The sequence below is a fragment of the Chelmon rostratus genome, chromosome 13 (genome assembly GCF_017976325.1).
Source record: "Chelmon rostratus isolate fCheRos1 chromosome 13, fCheRos1.pri, whole genome shotgun sequence".
Lineage (NCBI taxonomy): Eukaryota > Metazoa > Chordata > Actinopteri > Chaetodontiformes > Chaetodontidae > Chelmon > Chelmon rostratus.
Window position 1 is genome coordinate 4355559 of NC_055670.1, and position 18852 is coordinate 4374410.

The 18852-nt window shown below is 42.2% G+C and overlaps 2 protein-coding genes across 4 annotated transcripts; one reads left to right on the forward strand and one right to left on the reverse strand.

The window, feature by feature from the left end:
• Positions 1 to 63: 63 nt before the first annotated feature.
• On the reverse strand, positions 64 to 11458 carry LOC121615873 (MOB-like protein phocein). 3 transcript variants are annotated; one of them, XM_041950358.1, is made up of 9 exons: positions 11329 to 11458; positions 9189 to 9344; positions 5696 to 5758; positions 4315 to 4415; positions 3567 to 3609; positions 3053 to 3139; positions 2793 to 2872; positions 1548 to 1659; positions 64 to 1376 (listed from the first exon to the last, which is right to left on the reverse strand). In XM_041950358.1, exons 1-9 carry the CDS (start codon positions 11329 to 11331, stop codon positions 1242 to 1244), a joined length of 780 nt encoding a protein of 259 aa, XP_041806292.1. In that variant the 5' UTR covers positions 11332 to 11458; the 3' UTR covers positions 64 to 1241. The 3 variants fall into 3 exon arrangements, with proteins under 3 accessions (XP_041806292.1, XP_041806290.1, XP_041806291.1); XM_041950356.1 differs by lacking the exons at positions 9189 to 9344; positions 11329 to 11458 and adding an exon at positions 6462 to 6539; XM_041950357.1 differs by lacking the exons at positions 64 to 1376; positions 1548 to 1659; positions 2793 to 2872; ... (2 more) ...; positions 4315 to 4415; positions 5696 to 5758 and adding exons at positions 8644 to 8857; positions 8944 to 9033.
• Positions 11459 to 11930: 472 nt separating this feature from the next.
• hspd1 (heat shock 60 protein 1) lies at positions 11931 to 18481 on the forward strand. The gene is made up of 11 exons (XM_041950269.1): positions 11931 to 12065; positions 13536 to 13711; positions 13862 to 14197; positions 14289 to 14384; positions 14518 to 14611; positions 14751 to 14919; positions 15070 to 15169; positions 15303 to 15548; positions 15644 to 15818; positions 15982 to 16160; positions 16986 to 18481. Exons 2-11 carry the CDS (start codon positions 13538 to 13540, stop codon positions 17145 to 17147), a joined length of 1731 nt encoding a protein of 576 aa, XP_041806203.1. The 5' UTR covers positions 11931 to 12065; positions 13536 to 13537; the 3' UTR covers positions 17148 to 18481.
• The last annotated feature ends 371 nt before the right edge of the window (positions 18482 to 18852 follow it).

Here is an 18852-nt window from a genome sequence, read left to right on the forward strand (position 1 = left end):
ACTCCACTGTTTGCAGAAACACTGCTGCATGCTGAATAGTATGAAAATGTCCACACAGCCACCTCAATAATAGGTCTTTTTTATTAACAGACATCATGAAAATGTCAACAGTAACAAAATTTTTTAGTCCATTAAAAAAAAGTGGGTTGGATTGACAAGACTCCTCCCACAAAATAACTTAATGAGGGAGGGGGTAAAAGAAGGGAGGTTGTGCTCCGATACTTAAATGTAGCCAATATTCCAACCTTCCTTGTGGTATTTACTCGTCAGATGCTTAAAGCGGTACAAACTGGCTTACAGCAGCTCAGTCTCTGCCCGTACAGTCACAATTTCAGTTACTTTTATGTCAAGGAAAGAGGAATATCAGGCACATTTACACAGTATTAAAATGGGGGCATGTCACAAAGCAGGATCAGAGTTAGCCAGCAAGCCTTCCTAAATATCCCGAAACATCATTTCAGAGGCCAAAGAGAAAGAATATCTGACTGCTAGTACACTTACAAAGCTAGAGATTAAGTTTGTTATTGTTCACTACCACACAAGCCACACACCTACATTGTGTTTTAATAGCATTATTAAGTCAGCAGGCTAATTTAGTGATCCATTTCATGGGACACCCCCAAACAGGCTGGTAGGCAACACAAGCAAACAGAGAACGGAAGCAGACACAAAAGAGTGAAGCACCATCAGAAAACATGATAGTGAATTAAGAGAGAGGGGGAGTGGGGGTTATATACAGAGGGGGAGGCGGTCAGTGTGTGCCTTTGTCGACAATACAGGTCACCATGATTACATAGGTTTTTGCAAATCCAGCTGCTTAAAGAAGATTAAGGAAAAGGGGCTTCCTAAAGGAGTAGTGTGAGAGCAGGACTGCATCCAGAAACCAGTGTGTCACTGGCAGCAGAGACACGGTGTGAATCTGAATGACAGGGTGTGTGGATAGGATAGAAAACGTCATGTTGTCCTGCAGGCATGGCTGAACTCTGCTCCTGGAATTCTTTACCCTTACTTCCTTTGAGATAGACACAGGTGACTAGGGTGGAGGGACATGGACAGTGTTACTAGACAGGAGCCTTAATACACTGTAGTGTGTGTATATATGTGTGTATATATATATATATATATGTATGTGTATGTGTGTGTGTGTGTGTCCTATATATGCAGGTGTGTGAATGTGTCTCCACGATAATGTGTAAAATTTCTGTTTTTACATGTGTCTCCCTTATGGCAGCAGCTCTATCTTAGGCCTCGCTCTCCCCAGCTGATGAGGTGTTCTGCACTTCCTCCTCCAGAATGGGCACGATCAGGTTGTCCTTAGACATCAGGTTGTACTTCATTACGAAGCGCGTGAACCGGTGACAAAGGAATGTTTCATTCTATACACAGACAGACAGACACAGTCCTTATTATACTCAGGTCCTTGTTATACAGTCTGAATTTGAGAGTAATTGACCTGAAAAAAGCATTCCAGTCAACAATGGAAAATGACTTTACTTCTAATTTTTCTAGGTGTAAATGGTTCATAGGATATTTCCAAGGAAACCTACCTCATACTTGTCAAATATCTGGCGGTGATGGAAGTAGGCATGAGAGAATATCCTATAGATGCGCCGACAGACAGAGCCCAGTTTGGCCACTGATGACTCCTTGATGCTCACCCTAGAAAGACAAAGCAGACAATGGTAGCTGTGAAACATTATATGTACTGAATGTAAGGCAGTGCAATGCCATCATCGTGATATTCATAGCAATTCACAGCTCCAGTCATGATGGCAATAAAGGATTCAAACATGAGTGCGACCAGCACGCCCACTTCTCTCAGCAACCGGCCAGGTGTGGGAAGATGAGAGCGTAAGATCCTTTGAATGAATGAATGCACAGCAGGGAAAGTTACAGTCTTACACAGCAAAGGGGATGGTGCAATAGTAAGAACCATCAGTTTAATTATTTAAAAAACAAAAAAACAAAAAGCAAAACATGACAAATAAGTAAATAATATAATAAGTAAGACAGGCAGTCGTTGAATTCACATTATTGCAGATAGGGAATATTGATATTCCACAGTTTAGTATGCAATCTACTGGTCTACTGGGAGCAGTGATGAGCAGTAATTGGAAACTCAGCTTTGTGCCTGCCTTCAAGTGCGGCCATTTGGAACAGGTATAAACACTTTTGCCTTCAGACACGATGAAATGTATTAACTAACTACTTTTATTTCAAGCCTTAAAGCAGCAATAATCCATATTTGAACAATTACAATGTATCAAATGATAACGTGTAAGGGATCACTCGCAGTATCTGACTCTGCAGCTCCCCTCGGCTTTATTCAGCTTTACAGTGAGCTTCAGTTCATTGTTTAACTGTCTGCCTGTAAATTTGCTGTTATAGTTCACTCTCACTGCAGGAGGCACCTGTTTTCAGCCAAATGCCTATAAAAATCCACTTTACACTTCCTGCTCAGCAGCAAACAGTTGACAGACACAGTTAGCAACTGCATGGTGAACACAGTGGAACATTTAGCAGCTGAGGAGCCACATATTTCCTTCGGGAGTTGTTAGGGGCCAAAGACAGAGCTAAAAGAGAGTGAATACTGGACTTACATTTACCAGGTGGCCAGAAACACGACTGCATAATAATAATGATGTTGCGCCATAACCACTGGCATCTATTTGCTTACAAGTTTGTCCAATTAACTAAAAATCAGCAAGTCATTACTGTGTTCAAAACTTGTTTCCATTGCCCCCAAGTGGTCAGAAACATCAGGTATTGCAAGTTTCAGGAAGACGACTAACCTGCTGGGGAAGTATTTGTTGCTATTGAGAAGACAGGCAGCTCCGTCCAGCGTGTGCCTGGTGTAATCAATGGCAGGGCACTGTGGATGCAGCAGCAAACAACACACACTGAACTGTCATTGCCATTTTCTATTTGACCTCACACAAAGGCAGAGACAAATACATCATGCTTAGGAATTCAACAATGTAAATGTGACCTTCAGAGAGGTGATGAAAAGTCCTGACAAAAGTAAATTCTGAGTAAACCAGTCTTGACTCACCTCTTTGGGTGTCTTGTGGGCAGCACATAAAAAGATCCACTGCTCTGTGGCTGTCATCTGGGTGCAGGTGTCTGGATGGCACTCGCTCTGAGGGAGGGAAAACAGGCATCACTGCGGCTGATATTACACTGATACAAAGTCAAAATGAACATGTCTTTAAACATTCCTTAGCAGGACACACCTATCCTTTCATTTTTTTCAGTGCATTCAATGTACAATGTTCAAATTTGCTGCTGAGACGACAGCACTAACAGTAGCTGATGCCTTAAATACAAAGACCAAATAACTTGCTGGGAACATGTGGATGAATTTGGTGTAATGTTCCTTTACAAACAGGTAAACCAACATCTTATTTCCAAAAACATGGTCCTTTAAGATCTTTAATTGTGTCTCATTTAGATATATGCTTTTGGTACTGTTATATATATAATATTAAGATTAAATCCTTAAATGTAAGTGTCATCAAATCAAAAATGAATACATATTTGTACATCTGGTGATTTAGATCACTTACCTGCAATTTTACAGCTAATCCATTGAGCTCCAGGCAGAACTGCCTACAAATACAACAGAACAAGAGCACAGTTAGATGATAAATGGGCATGAGTGAGTAAACCTGTCAGATCCACAGCAACAACTGTTTCTGCTTCAGCAAGCACGTTTTGATCAAATTTTAGAGTATCTGTATTGCATCCCACTCTCCCTCTCATCATCATCTATCCATCCCTGCCATAAACCCTAATATTTGCTCATATTGTCACAACAGGTTTGGGCAACAGCTCTGAAACGTTCTCCTAGAACCCAGAACCCCTGGACAACAAAACAAAAAACTAAAACTAACAAAACAATGGACCCAAACCCATTTATTACCATATTATTACCCAGACAGTCTGACCTGTCTTTTTTAATACCATGTATATTTTTCAGTTACTATACTTTAGTATATACTTTGTTTTGTTTGTGGATACTGTTCCTTGAATCTTTTTGACACACTCCCATAACCAAATATTTATGATTTAAAGGCTGTCTTGTCATTAAAACATATGAATGAATTTTATGTCATTCTAAACACGGGGAGTCTGTAACTGTCTAATTCGATTGTATTTTTTGTATTTTTCGTTTCTTTGTTGTTGCTGTTGTTTGTATTTTTAACACTGTTTCACTGAATTGGAAAATCTGATAAAGTGTTAAAAGAAAACCCTGGAGACTGCAACATGTGAAAAAACGTGCCCAAAATATTTTAGGTGAAACTCTGAACATACCTGAGATGCTCGTATTTCCAGACCCCCTCGTCCTGACCCTCCGGAGGTTCCAGGATTTTGTCGATATTGGAGCAATCTGATCTAATGTTCTGCTGAATGTACTGAAACAGAGCCATCATACACACTTCAGTACAGACCCTCACTCAGCCACAATCGAAAAAACTATTAAATACACATTCAACCACCACACCCAATAACATGATCTCCACTTCAGGCATCCCTCCTCGGCTCTGTGTCTGTGTGTTTGTGTGTGTGTGCAGCGGCCAACCAAGAGGATATTACTGATTGGTTTAAATTTTAGAAACGGTGACACTGCAGAATGAATAGGGGAAACACTGGTTGTAGCAGTCCAGGCAACAACGCAGAGGCTGACTCATGTCTTGGAACAGCGCCACACAGAGGCCTCCATGAAGGCAAATCATTGATTTCTGAATGAATGGATATTTATGGTATTTTTGACATTATTGTTTTTTGTTTTTGTTTTGGACTGACAGGGTTCAAGTCTGTACAATTATAGGAGAAACACTACAGAAGGATGTACAGACGTGTGGCGAGCCACTTCCTTTTAGGCCACTGAAGTATAAAAACAAATAAGCTTTTACAGCTAACACACCTCAGGGAGGGGGACCCTACTCTCTTCCAATTTGTTTGTAACCCTGGGGTGCCTCTCAGCCGGACCACTCTCCAATTGGTGGGCATCTTTCTGAGTTACAGAGTGAAATTCCCTCTATGTGTTTTCCTAAACAGCCATTCCTTGCTGAGCTGCAGTGGAGCAATAGTAACACAAAGAAAAAAATGTTTGCTTAAAAGACTGTAACACAGGAAGACACTCCACTGATTTGGCTAACTGCAGCTGCCAAAGCCCCACATAAACTTCAGCTGACCTTATGAATGCATGTTTTCCCTGAGTAAGGATGTGTCCCCAATCTCTCACATTAGAATAGTGTAAGGAAGCTATCCCTTCATGGCAAGTATGGACATGAGAATTCATTACAGCAAACATTCCTCCTGTTCTCTCAGTGTTAAAATATGGGTTTATGAATACTAGGACACACATAGTAAAATAAAAACGCATGCTGTTTTTCCAGACTGAAATCAAGACCGATTAGGTCATTAGTTATTCATATGTAATGATAGTTTATACTTGTACACAATAATCGCTTAATCCTCGATTAGATTGTGTAAAAGGATTGCAGTCATACTAATCGCACATATCTTCAAATTAATTACTATCAAGCAACTTATTTATTGATATGCTTTTTCCTCGACACTGATTTCTGATCACACCTCCACACATGATGCCCTCCGGACAGTCCATACGAGCCCAAACCTAGACAGCACTGACACCCACACACGAGCAAAACATGACATGACAACGCACCTGTTGGACAGCCAGGGTGCTGTCCATCTCCTCAAATGATTCATCCGGCCAGTTGTAGAAATCCTGTAGATGGGGGGAGGACGTTTTTAGCCTTCACTCAATGTGGACTAAGCGGGCATTGTAGCATAAACATGACGACATAGCCGTCATCTGACGTTAAACAACAAGATTTAGGCAACTCTATCGTTATCATTTGACAAACTACAAACAGAAGACGCTAACGTTAGCTAACCGTGGTTTGGCGTATGGTTAAAAAGCTCTGCTGTAGGAGTTCTGCTGGGGGAATAATAATTGTCAGAGTAAGCAGCCTCCATTACAGACTGCTTCGGAGCAAACCTGACACTTGCTTAAGTGATTTAACGTTAGCTGGGGTGCGACTGCTTCCTGCAAAGCAAATACCTAGACAGCGTTTGCGCTGGAAGTTAGCCACGGTTGTGTGTTTGAGGATCGGGTGTTTGCTTCATTCACCAAATAGACTATATAATTATTTCGGCAACACTGACAATCGCCCGGAGCAACGAAACGTAGAGCAAACCCCATAGTCACATAACGTTACGTTTACATTACTCCAGGAACTAGACGGAGCAACAGCTAACGTTAGCTAGCTGGCCGTTTCCAGGTCAGGCCCTTCCTATATGTTGCCTGCGATCGGGTTGTCGGCAAAAGACGTACCGTAAAACTACACGACTCAAATGAGACAACATTAACGTAGTCGTGGGGGGTTCTTTAGGGCAATGTTCAAGTATTCCTGCGAGGTGAAACGCACCTTTGCCTTGGTTCCAGGCCGGTTCCTCCTGAGAACTGCAGTACCCTCCGCCATGACCATCTCGACAGAATACCCGGATGTTCGTCAGCGGCAGTGTTGTAGCGGCGGACTCGGATATGATCTGAACGCGGAGCGGCAGACTCAAATGTTGTTTTAGATTCAAGAAGTGGCAAAGTTTAGCTTTAGCTTTACTCTGCTGTTTGCACTGTTCCTATAGGCAACATGCGCATACATATGGCACAGAGCAATTGTGCCATATGTCCAGTAACCTCGTTTGCTTAATGACATAAAGTCTATTATAGTTAAAACCTTTATGTCTTATAGTTTTGTTGTAGGGGGTATTATTAGCATTACATGACAGCGCTGTTCATTCACTGCACCGTATTCAACACTAATCACCGCCACACCCCTGTGTTTGGAAACTTTGATCTTTTTAATTGCATTTGTTCTTACCATGTAAAAGATGGCACAAACGACACACAGTTAAGTCTCCCTGTAGACTGAATATTGTACATGCAGATAATGACAGTAAGTTCTACCCTGCATTTACAGGGTGGGTTTGCTTTAATTTCCGCCATTGTCAGAATAAACGGAGATCAAATGCAGAGATTGCAGTGTCACTGCCCCGGGACCTCCCAACAGGTTAATCCACCATGACAGTTGAACAGCAAATAGCGAATATTAGCTCCACCTCAACCATCTGTAACATTTAATACTGCTAAATACAAATGCATCAGTAATAATACATATATTAGAGTATAAAAGCCACTTCACATAACAGGTACTTCTACTTTTGATGCTGAGAAAATTAGCTGATCATATTAATACTTTTATTGATATTAAATTTGAATGTCTTTTACTTGGAATTCTGGAATATAATCACCAATATAGCATTAATGTTCTTCCTCACAAAATGAGATTTACACTATATCTTGTATAGTTTAAATCCCTTGTTAAAATTGCAAAGATTAAGTGAGCTCGACTGGTATCACCTTGCATTAAATCCTCAAATTCAACTTGTTCTGAGCAAGTTACGTCCACTTCTTTTTGAGGAATCTATTGTATGTGGCATTTATCTATTTGTAACAGTAGTGTACAAGTATACCCAAGCAAGCATGGTGGAGGAGGCACTGTATGGATCACAACCTCTGCTATTGGGTGAGAAGCTTCAGGGGATGGGTGTTAACGACGCAGTGATCTCCTGGATTGCTGACTACTTGACAGGCCGGCCACAGTTTGTCCATCTGGGCAGCGGGCTGGCTGATGTGGTGGTCAGTGATACAGGAGCTCCGCAGGGGACTGTGCTTTCTCCCTTCCTCTTCCCCTTATACACCACTGACTTTAAGTACAACTCTGAGTCATGTCACCTGCAGAAGTTCTCTGATGACTCAGCTGTTGTCGGGTGTATAAGAGAGGGAGAGGAGGAGGAGTACAGGACACTGATAGACAACTTTGTTGAGTGGTCTGAACAGAACCACCTGAGGCTGAACATCAGCAAGAGCCAGCGACACCAACAGACTTGATAAGATCATCAAGAAGGCTGGCTCTGTACCTGGACTCAGACTTGAGTCTTTTCAGACTGTGGTGGAGAGGAGGACGCTGAATAAACTGCTATCCATCATGGACAATGATCAGCACCCTCTCCATCACACAGTGGACAGACAGCGGAGCACCTTCTCCCACAGGCTGCTACAGCTCCGCTGTGGAAGGGACAGATACAGGAAATCTTTCCTGCCACATGCCATTGCACTGTACAATAACAGCTAAAAAAAAAAAAAACTTCTTATCACTACTGTTTGCTACTTTTGATATTTTATTCTGTATAGTTTGCTCTTTATAGTCCTATTTCACAAATTTTCACTCTTTTCACTGTGTGTATGCTTACAGTCACGGTACACTTAATTTTCTACACACTGCCATTTGCTGTAGATATTCTTTTTTGTGCAATACTTGTTCATTACTACTGTTTGATATTTTATTGTGTATAGTTTGTTCTTTATAGTCTTATTTCACAATTTTTCACTTATTTCACTGTGTGTAATGCTGCTGCTGCTCTGTAATTTCCCAGCTTGGTATAAATATATCAATAAGATAAATACATCTATCTAAGTCCCATTCAATGAAGATGTCTCTTTTGTTGAGAAGAGTATGAAATCATAATAAAAATAATGAAAGACAGTAATCAACAGTTCTCCTTTATTATTGTAACAAAATGTGATTAGAATTATTTACAATTGCAATAAGAAAGACAAAAAGGAAAACAGACATGAAGGAGGCAACTTAATTTCTTCTCTCAGGTGATGACAGGGACTTGACATGTTCTACAGCAACAAGAAAATGATGACTCATTCGACGTATTTACCGAGGATATCTCCATCACGGAACAGGAAATAGTCCTGAGGGATAGAATAACAAAACAAGATATTAGCCAAGGAAGAGACAAAGGAAAATCTTAAGTGCTTCAGTTGAAAAAAAACTGCACCTTGTCTTCCAGGCTGACTTTAGTTCCACCGTACTCTGGTAGGAGTACTTTGTCTCCAACCTTCACACTGACTGCCTGTAAGTCCCCTTTCTAGAAAAAAAAAAAGATCAGACCAACATTTAGACAAGAGTTTCCAGAACAAAACAACTGTGAAACCCCACATTTCTAATATCAGCTTGGCCCATATCTCTTAATGTCTTTCCCAGAAAATGTGCTGTAGTACCAGGATGAGAATAAGTAATCACCTGATTGACAGAGCCAGGTCCAACCGCCACTACTGTGGCCTGTAGCACCTTTCCTTGAGACTTCTCTGGCAGCATGATGCCGCCCTTCGTTACGGTCTCTGCCATAAGGCGCTCCACCAGCACACGGTCAAACAAGGGGAGGAATTTTCTGAAGGCCTGTGAGTGACCACAAAGAGAGAAAATTAGAAAATAACAATTACTATGAAATAACATTTTATTTTTGTTCAAGTCTTGATGTTCCCTGTAACAACCCAATACTACCACCAGGGGGCTGTTTTGAGTCAGACACAGGGTTTGTGTAACACAAAACCCAAAGACAGTGGACCCACTGTTTTTAAAGTGGGTTTCTCCACGTCCATGGCCAAGCATATATATATTGATAACATAAAATTTCTATATGATTTGATGCAGCATAATAGCAAGACCTACTCTGTTGGGAAAGGGGGAGGGAAATAAATGGGAGGGGGGCTACAGAGAGCTTAAGTAAAGACGCTGTGTAAACAATAAATGAGAGGCAGCCTTTATGAAGTCAGTGCAAAAATCAGTGTAACGAAAGTCAACATTTCTTCATTATGTCAAATGTTTCAGCCAATGTGTACAGCTACAAGCAGCAAATGAACGAGAGAGGATGACAGCTTCAGAAGATTTAAAACGCCAGCTGCCAACAGCAGTGTGATAACAACGAATGTATGAGTGACCTTGGGTGAAGGTTGTTTGGGAAAGAGGGGGTGGAAGTTGAGGAGGGTGGGGACAAGGACGGGTCCCAGTTTGTTGACTGATCAGATTAACTAGATGGCCGGGGGTGTAGTTCTTCTCTGTCACTGTTTAACCTGAGGCTGGACAGAGAGGTACAAGGACTACTACTAAAATACTTTGAGGCAACTTGGAATTTCAAGGCATCAGTGACAGCTGCAAAATGCAGTCACAAACACTAAGCTATGATAACAGCCTTGGTTGGTGATGAACTGTCCTCCAGGTTCTCAACAAGGTAACACCCAAGGCCAGTTTGTCTAGTTTCCCTGAAGGTTCTCTCTATAGTACATTATGAGGTGGAAGGGGTACAATTTGCAGAAGATGGTTATGATAAGCCTCACATGTTCTGACTGTCAGCTGGATGAACTGATATTATACTGCAGTGTTGCTAGTATTTTGTCCACCCCATTTACATCATTGAGGGTTAACACATCATTGTATAACACAATACAGTTCAACAGCACTACAAACTACAACCTCCAAAATGACCATTAAGTTGAATCAATGGAAACATCTGAATATCATAATGTCTATTGCAAGGAAGTTTTTGAAGTTTTAGCTAACACTAGATATACCTAATAAGATAGCAACCTTTGTGCCATTTGCGAGTATAATCGTGTATTAGCATCTACAGTTAGTCAGCAAATAAACTGAGCCACAGCACAAATAAGTTACCATTGAAGACAATTTGAGCTGCTATGTTAACAGTGTTTCGCTCGAACCGGACATATGCTGTGCATTGATTGGTCATGAGGTCAGAGTTACGTAGCGGAAGCCGGAAATGATTTAAACGTAATTCATATTTTTCATTGACCAAGGGCATGCATAGTGCAATATGACAGATAACCTGACTAACAGGTAACAATGGCACAATTTAAAGATAATCGCACCACACTAGTCTGAATACTGGTCTGTCTACACGCTCACAGACACTTTACTCATCCACATGTCACTGCTGCAGTGATTAATGTTAGGATCGGTTAGCTACAAGTTCATTTCTCACATATCTGTCTGATCCCAGATGTCCGTCCGATAACAGAAAACCAGCTCATGCTCAGTGACCGAGCAGAAATATTTGTTAGTTAACCGTGAGTTTGCAGCTGCCGGTGTAAGTTTAACGATAGAGATACAGATAAAAGTCGTCTGTCTTCTCCTCTAACGGTTTCTTCAGTGTATAATGAGATAAACATAAGTGTGTTTAGCAAATGTTGTCTTCTCACTCGGCTTATGAACTGCTTGACCTTGTGAATCGATGTTTAAGGTAGCTAACAGACCAGATAATGTCGCAGCCAAATGAACCCTGACATATTTGGACAATGCGCTGGCTGCCTAAAGAACTCTGTAGTTTTCATTAGAAATAACGCCAGTTTCGGACCATATGTCTTACCATTTCTGGATGTGTGAGAAGAACGTTTAGGTCTGAGGATCGGCGTGCTGCGGTACCCCGGTTTCTCCGTGAGCGTGGATCTGACACACTACGGGGGGAATCTCACCACGTGAGGAAATATCCAGAACGATTGTGCGCATGCGCAATGCTTGCCATGAACTAGAAGCCCTATTTGTGCCTAACAGAAAATTCTACTGCATCCAATGCAAAGAGCAAAACATCTGTTTTCATTTATACAGATTATTCAGTAAGACAAAAGTATGTACGGGCGATTCTCAGTCTGTATTTTAGGTATTTCTCTGTCATTCACACATTCCAAGTCGGTGTGATATTACACAATGTCAACTTTGACCTTTATTTTTTTCCTCCAATGGCACACGCGAAAATTCTAGAATTGTCTGCCCGGGAACGAGCACTGACTTGCATTGTGAATTAAAAATTATACATAGAGAAGTGCACGTGTGATGTGCGACAATGTATTGAAGATACCCCTTATCATGTGTAGCTCGCCAGCTTGCTCCTCTAAAAAGACGGTAATAAAAGACAATTATCTAAACTAGATAGACGTTATTCATAGTCCGGGGCATGCCGGTAAATTACCCGGATGTGATGGGCCATGTGCACTCCCCATCCCAGAAGCCTTTTTGCACCATACTGCTGTCCTTACGTCCAGTCATTATATCATCCCGTCTTGCAGGCGAGCAGTCTGTAGCCACTACAAGCGTTTTACCTCTCAAGTAAGTGCTGACATTTTATAATATCTTCAAACTGTGTAGGGAATATTACAGGCTTTATACTTTTGACCAACACTGCGCATTTCTTGGTAGATTTTGTACGAGCCAAGATTTGACACTCAGCGCCAACACTTTTCAGCAGTGCTAGCTTTAATTACTCTTAGCTAACATATTTTCCTTCCTACCTGCGACGACATACACGCCATAGCGGACTACAGAGTTCAGCTACCCATTTACTCTTAGACGAATATTGAATTTTCTTTTGTCAGTAATGTCGTGTCGTGTTGCGTCAGACTGATAAAATCTTTCATTAATGGAGCCATACTCCGCCAGAGTGCGGTGGACAACTTGAATGGCAATACAGGAAGAGTCTTATAACGAAGTATTTGTCGTCATTCATGTAATTACTGAGCAATTCTTGATCAGAGTGTCTCTGTCGTTGTGATGGCCAGTCATTAGACTGAGGAGGGATGGTGAGGCAGTTCCGCACATGCTTTTACAATTTGACCTTGTGACGCACGACCTGAAGCGCGCACGTGGGGTCACCAGGAACTGGTTAGGGGATACATTTCATGATTTAAGGCCAGTTTAAAAACCTGTCGGATCCTTTATGATTGCTCTAGGAATTTAGATCAGTGTGCGACAGCTAAAAAAACAGTGACTCGAAAGCTAGACACGATTTGAAAGGGTATCAAAGCCAACGTCGACTGCTCTTCCAGAAGGGCTTAGGACATGACCGCAGGCAATTTCTTTTCAACGTAAATGTAAGAGATTCGACAGAACCATTTTCATAATCAGTTAACCCTTTCTAGACATTTATCAAGCAAAACGTGCCAAAGCTTCTCTGGTTCCAGCTTCTTGATGTAATAATTTACTCCAAATACTGTTTTATGTTAGTGCCAATTGAATATTGTTGGGATTTGGACTGTTATTTGGAGACAATTAGTCAATAAGTTATGTAGACCGTAGTGGCATCTAAAACCATCCAACTCATAGATTTGGGATACACGTAGTGTGGCGGTGTGAAAATATATCTAGCCATGCATCATCAAAAGTAAGCTTTGCTGTGACATGTTCTGCTTGTTACAATTGCACCTTTTTGTGGAAGGTGACTTGGAGAACTCTGAAAGTGTTCGACCATTCAGCAAGTGGAGGCTCATTCATTCACTGGTGGCACGTCATACCGCGAGCGACCACTTGGGGCACAGTTAACCTTTGTAACGTGTAATCTGTCCTCCTGTGGTAGTTGGCAGGAGGGACAGATGGGTTTAGAGAATCATTATTTAGGTGTACTTTGGCTCCACTCATCACGTAGTGAACACATCTACTTTCAATGCTTAAAATATTCTTGTGCCTTTGCAAAAAGCTTCACAAATATTCAGCTGATTCCAATGGCCTCTGGTTAGTGATCATTAATGGAAGATGTCTCAGACATTGTGCTTAAACTTCCTTCTGTGTCCTTTCTTCCCTTAGAGATGTTTCGTTTACCAACAGTCATGAAGCAGGTGAGGCCTGTGTGCAGGGCGCTGGCTCCTCATCTGACACGAGCCTACGCTAAGGATGTAAAGTTTGGAGCTGATGCTCGTGCCCTCATGCTGCAAGGAGTGGACCTGCTGGCTGATGCTGTAGCTGTCACAATGGGCCCAAAGGTAATATGAAGTTTGAGATTTTGTATTGAAGGCACTGGCTGGATTATTACTCACTTTTACTCATTTGATGTTAACCCAGATGTAATTCTGAAGTCACTGACCCCAAGGTTACAGACTCCTGCATTTCACCACTTTCTGTCTCTATTCTAGGGTCGCACTGTCATCATTGAGCAGAGCTGGGGCAGCCCTAAGGTCACCAAGGATGGTGTTACGGTGGCAAAGAGCATCGACCTGAAGGACAAGTACAAGAACATCGGTGCAAAGCTGGTGCAGGATGTGGCCAACAACACCAACGAAGAGGCTGGTGATGGCACCACCACTGCCACAGTTTTGGCACGTGCTATTGCCAAGGAGGGCTTTGACACCATCAGCAAAGGCGCTAACCCTGTGGAGATCCGCCGTGGAGTCATGATGGCCGTGGAAACCATCATTAATGAGCTTAAAAAGCTCTCCAAACCTGTCACAACCCCAGAGGAGATCGCACAGGTAAACACAATTGGTAATAAATGAGCAGAAATGACGAGTCACTGTCTTGAATTTGTTATGAAATGCCTTAATAATGTCTTTGGTCTTAAAGGTTGCTACAATTTCAGCCAATGGTGACGTGGAGATTGGTAACATCATATCCAATGCCATGAAGAAAGTTGGCCGCAAGGGAGTCATCACTGTCAAGGTTAGTTTCAGAATTGCACATTTTTTTGACTGCTCTAATGATTGCTTAATGGAACAGGAGTCCACAAAACCTGTGACCAGTCTGTTGTTCTGTTATGAGAAACGACATAATCAATACATGCTTTACATCCCAGGATGGGAAGACTCTGCACGACGAACTTGAGATCATTGAGGGTATGAAGTTTGACCGGGGTTACATCTCCCCTTATTTCATCAACACCGCCAAAGGTAAGGGTTCTCATATGGGTTAGTATAACTTCACCTGTATGTTAGACATTGCTAAACCACACCAAGCTGTTGAACACTTCCTGTCCTCATAAATGTCTGTAAAGAAGTACCATGCTAAATCTCTTATCTTTGTTTCCAGGCCAGAAATGCGAGTTCCAGGATGCCTATGTGCTGCTCAGTGAGAAAAAGATCTCTAGTGTCCAAAGCATTGTGCCAGCACTGGAGATTGCCAACCAGCACCGCAAACCACTGGTTATTGTGGCTGAGGATGTGGATGGCGAGGCCCTTAGCACCTTAGTTCTCAACAGGTACATCATGTTTGTGTCCTGATCCCACTTAACCAGCTGAAATGTAGCTTGTGTGTTGTGTAGCTTGAATAGGTTAGCCACCAGACGGATCATATTACATTAAAAAGAGGGCAGCTGCAAGTTGTAAATATTCAACAATTTAATTTGTAGGCTCAAGGTTGGGCTCCAGGTGGTAGCTGTCAAGGCCCCAGGCTTCGGAGACAACAGGAAGAATCAGCTGAAAGATATGGCCATCGCCACCGGGGGCACTGTAAGTCCACTTCTCAATATCAAGTGACTTGAGAAATTCCCTTCTCATGTTCAATTTGGAGTGTGACTTGATGTTTAAATGTAAAGGAGCACATGCAGACATGTCAAAGAAATGTATTTGTTCCTTTCTGCAGGTGTTTGGAGATGAGTCTCTGGGCCTGGCTCTTGAAGACATCCAGGCTCATGACTTTGGTAAGGTTGGTGAGGTGCAGATTACCAAAGATGACACCTTGCTGCTGAAGGGAGGAGGCAGCCCAGCTGAAATTGAAAAACGGGCAGCGGAGATTGCTGAGCAGCTGGAGAGCACCACCAGTGACTACGAGAAGGAGAAGCTCAATGAGAGGCTGGCCAAGCTGTCTGATGGAGTGGCCGTACTCAAGGTATGTATCAAACAGAAATGCAGACTGTACTAAATGCTGACCTCCATAGTTTTGCTGTAGAAAAACAAAGTTGTGATGCATGCCCTCCATTTCAGGTCGGAGGAACAAGTGATGTGGAGGTGAATGAGAAGAAGGACCGTGTGACAGATGCTCTGAATGCCACCCGTGCAGCTGTGGAGGAGGGCATTGTTCCAGGTGGAGGCTGTGCCCTGCTGCGCTGCATTCCGTGCCTTGATACGCTCAAAACTGCCAATTCTGACCAGAAAATCGGTTAGTAGAGCACATGCCTTGGTTCAAATGTACTAAAACGGTGTTTTGTAGTAATAATATTCCTTTTAAACATCTTGGAACACAATTAAAGGTGAAATCTCTAAAGACTCAACTTTAATCAATTTTCATACATCTGATTTCCCCTCTGCCTTGTTCCAAACAGGTGTGGATATCATCAGACGGGCGCTCCGTATCCCTGCCATGACCATCGCTAAGAATGCAGGTGTGGAGGGTTCGCTAGTGGTGGAGAAGATCCTGCAGGGATCATCCGAGCTCGGCTACGATGCCATGCAGGGAGAGTATGTCAACATGGTGGAGAAGGGCATCATTGACCCCACCAAGGTACAGTGCTCATTCATCGTGGATGTGCCTAGTTAAACAGCATTCAGCAACCGATCAGGTTTTGGCTTTGAGGTGTCTGGTCTTGCTTCATCTGAGATCAAAACCAGGTCAACACTGCCACTTAGTGGTCCTAAGGAGAGAGAGAGAGGCATGGTTTTCCCATGAGTACTCCTGTCTTTATTGAGGTCCAGCCAAGCATGTTGTGACAACAAGTAAAAGATAATTGCCTTGAACAAAATGCCTTACATCATATGATAATGTTCGATGTTAATAGGGAAAAGGAGCTCAGCTGCTTATCAGACATAATGTAGTGCTTGTTTTAGGTTCATTTCTTGTTTGTTTGATATTGATTGAATGATTAATCCTAAATAGTTGCTGATTCATTTTCTGTTGATCAACTAAGTGGCAAATCCTCACATTGGAGAAACTAGAACCATCACTTGAAAAACACGGAATGATTAATCTATCATGAAAATCAGTGTCCAGCTACTCAGATGTGAGGATTTGCTGCATTTCTCTGTTCTGTATCATTGCTACTGAATATCTGTATGTTTTTAGAGTGAAGACGACATCATGGGCTCTTTTCACTGCTTTATAGACTAACAATTAATCGATGTAGTAAGACAGATTCATCAATGAGGAAAATGATCATTAGTTGCAGCGTTAATTATTTGCCAACTTAACTGCAGCATTACTATCTGTGCGTGTAAGTGTCAAACTTTCTTCCCTGCACACACTGAGGAGTTTGTCATAGTCACATACTGTGTGTGGTGTAGTGTCTCAGAGCACAGAAATGCTGTAAGGTCTCATTTTCTCCCTCCACAGGTGGTGAGGACAGCCCTGTTGGACGCTGCAGGAGTAGCATCCCTCCTCTCCACTGCTGAGGCTGTAGTTACAGAAATGCCCAAGGAGGAGAAGGACATGCCAGGAGGTGGCATGGGTGGAATGGGCGGCATGGGCGGTATGGGAGGTGGCATGGGTTTCTAAGCCAATCCCTCTGACTCGCTGTACAGACTAATAGGCAGAGTGGTGCTGAAGGTGGCTGAGGAATGAAAGAAAATCCTCCAAGAACCTGCACCCTTCTCCACCAAACTCTGCCCATTTTGACTGACTGACTGACTGGCCATGAGTATGTTGGAGCTGCAAATAACTGATGACCCCCCCACTCCTTCACACGATTCTGCCTCCTGCCTCTTCGCCCAGGTTTCTGGAGGAGCCAGCATCATCGGACTCTGTGCTCCTTTGTCCCGTTCACCCAGCCTGCTAAAAAAAAACTGAGGATGAGAGCCCATCAAGCCCAGTTACTACAGCAGAATCCTGGTGTAGAATCCCCCTCCAATGGCTCTGTCCAGCCATCGACATCTGCACTGAACTCAGATTCCATCATGTAGAACACCCAGCAGGAAGAAAAATGCTCAAACAGCTGAGACCATTTCCATCTCTGTCGTGTCTGTCATGTCAAGAAGAAACTAAGAGTCTATGTTGATGATACTGTGTTACTGCAGAAAAAGAACGAGAAAAGATGCGTAGCCAGGATTGTGTCACTGTCCATTACATCTGTCATGTTAATTGTTTTGTTTTTATATATATGTTTTTTTCCCCAGCTAATATTATGTGGGTTTAAGTCTGTCATTTGATTTAATTAAACTAATTTTCTTACAGAGCTTGAGCAGCTTATTTGTCTCTGAAGTGACATGACATTGTATGTCTGGTGATGTCACTTGTTCCCTTGTACATGACTGCAGTTGGATGAAGAGTGCCTAAATTACCAGTTTGAATATCACCAGGGGCCTGTTTAAACAATGTAAAATTGAAATGTTTACTGAGATGAGTCTTCACGGATGCAGCATTGTGAGGGTTTTTTTTTTTTCTTTTTCTGACCATCAGTTTGTGGCTCATTGATGATCGTCATAGGGTCAGCTGAGCGTTGATTTCACAATGAATGGCAGATTGTATGTGAGGGCAGGAGCAGACAGAATAGTGAAGAGGGCTCAAGTTACAAACCAGTTTGGACCCTCCAAGGTCCCAGCGACAAAGTCTAAATGTGAAAACCTGCGATGTCCTTGTGCTGTGTAGCATTGATGTGAAGAGCTCACACGTCTCCGTCATACACTCTGCTTTAACTACGAGTCACGAGAAAACTACATCTGGTGTTATACTTACATAAAAGAGTCGGTGGTGTTTCTTTTCCAGGACGTTATTCCTTGGCAAAATGACAAATAGCAAAATGACGACAGTGATCATTCGACTTGTGTTTTGTACTATGTAGACATGATTAATGGTGATTTTTGTTTTTTTTATTTAATAAATTCAATTGTTCAGATGTGCTGATTACTCAAATTCAATTAGTTAGCTGACGTTCAAACTTCATTCTCAATCTTAGAAACAGCCATTTAGACAACAGTCACACCACAAGGTGTGTTTAGTAGCTCATCTGGAGCTCTCTATCCTACATGACCCATCAGTTCTTTGAGTTGTACGTATTAAACAGCAGCTGAAAATGGACACTGGAGCTTTTGATGAGATGAAGATTTTCATCTGCAAAAAGCTTTTAAAGAGCTGTGGAAAGAAGAAATTTGAACTTGCACAATCCCATGAACTGGGCAACTCCATCAGCCAATGAAGATCGTGTGATATTATCAGAAGCTCCAGAACAACTACTGAATGGAGCTTGCGGTTAGATTTTTTGTGT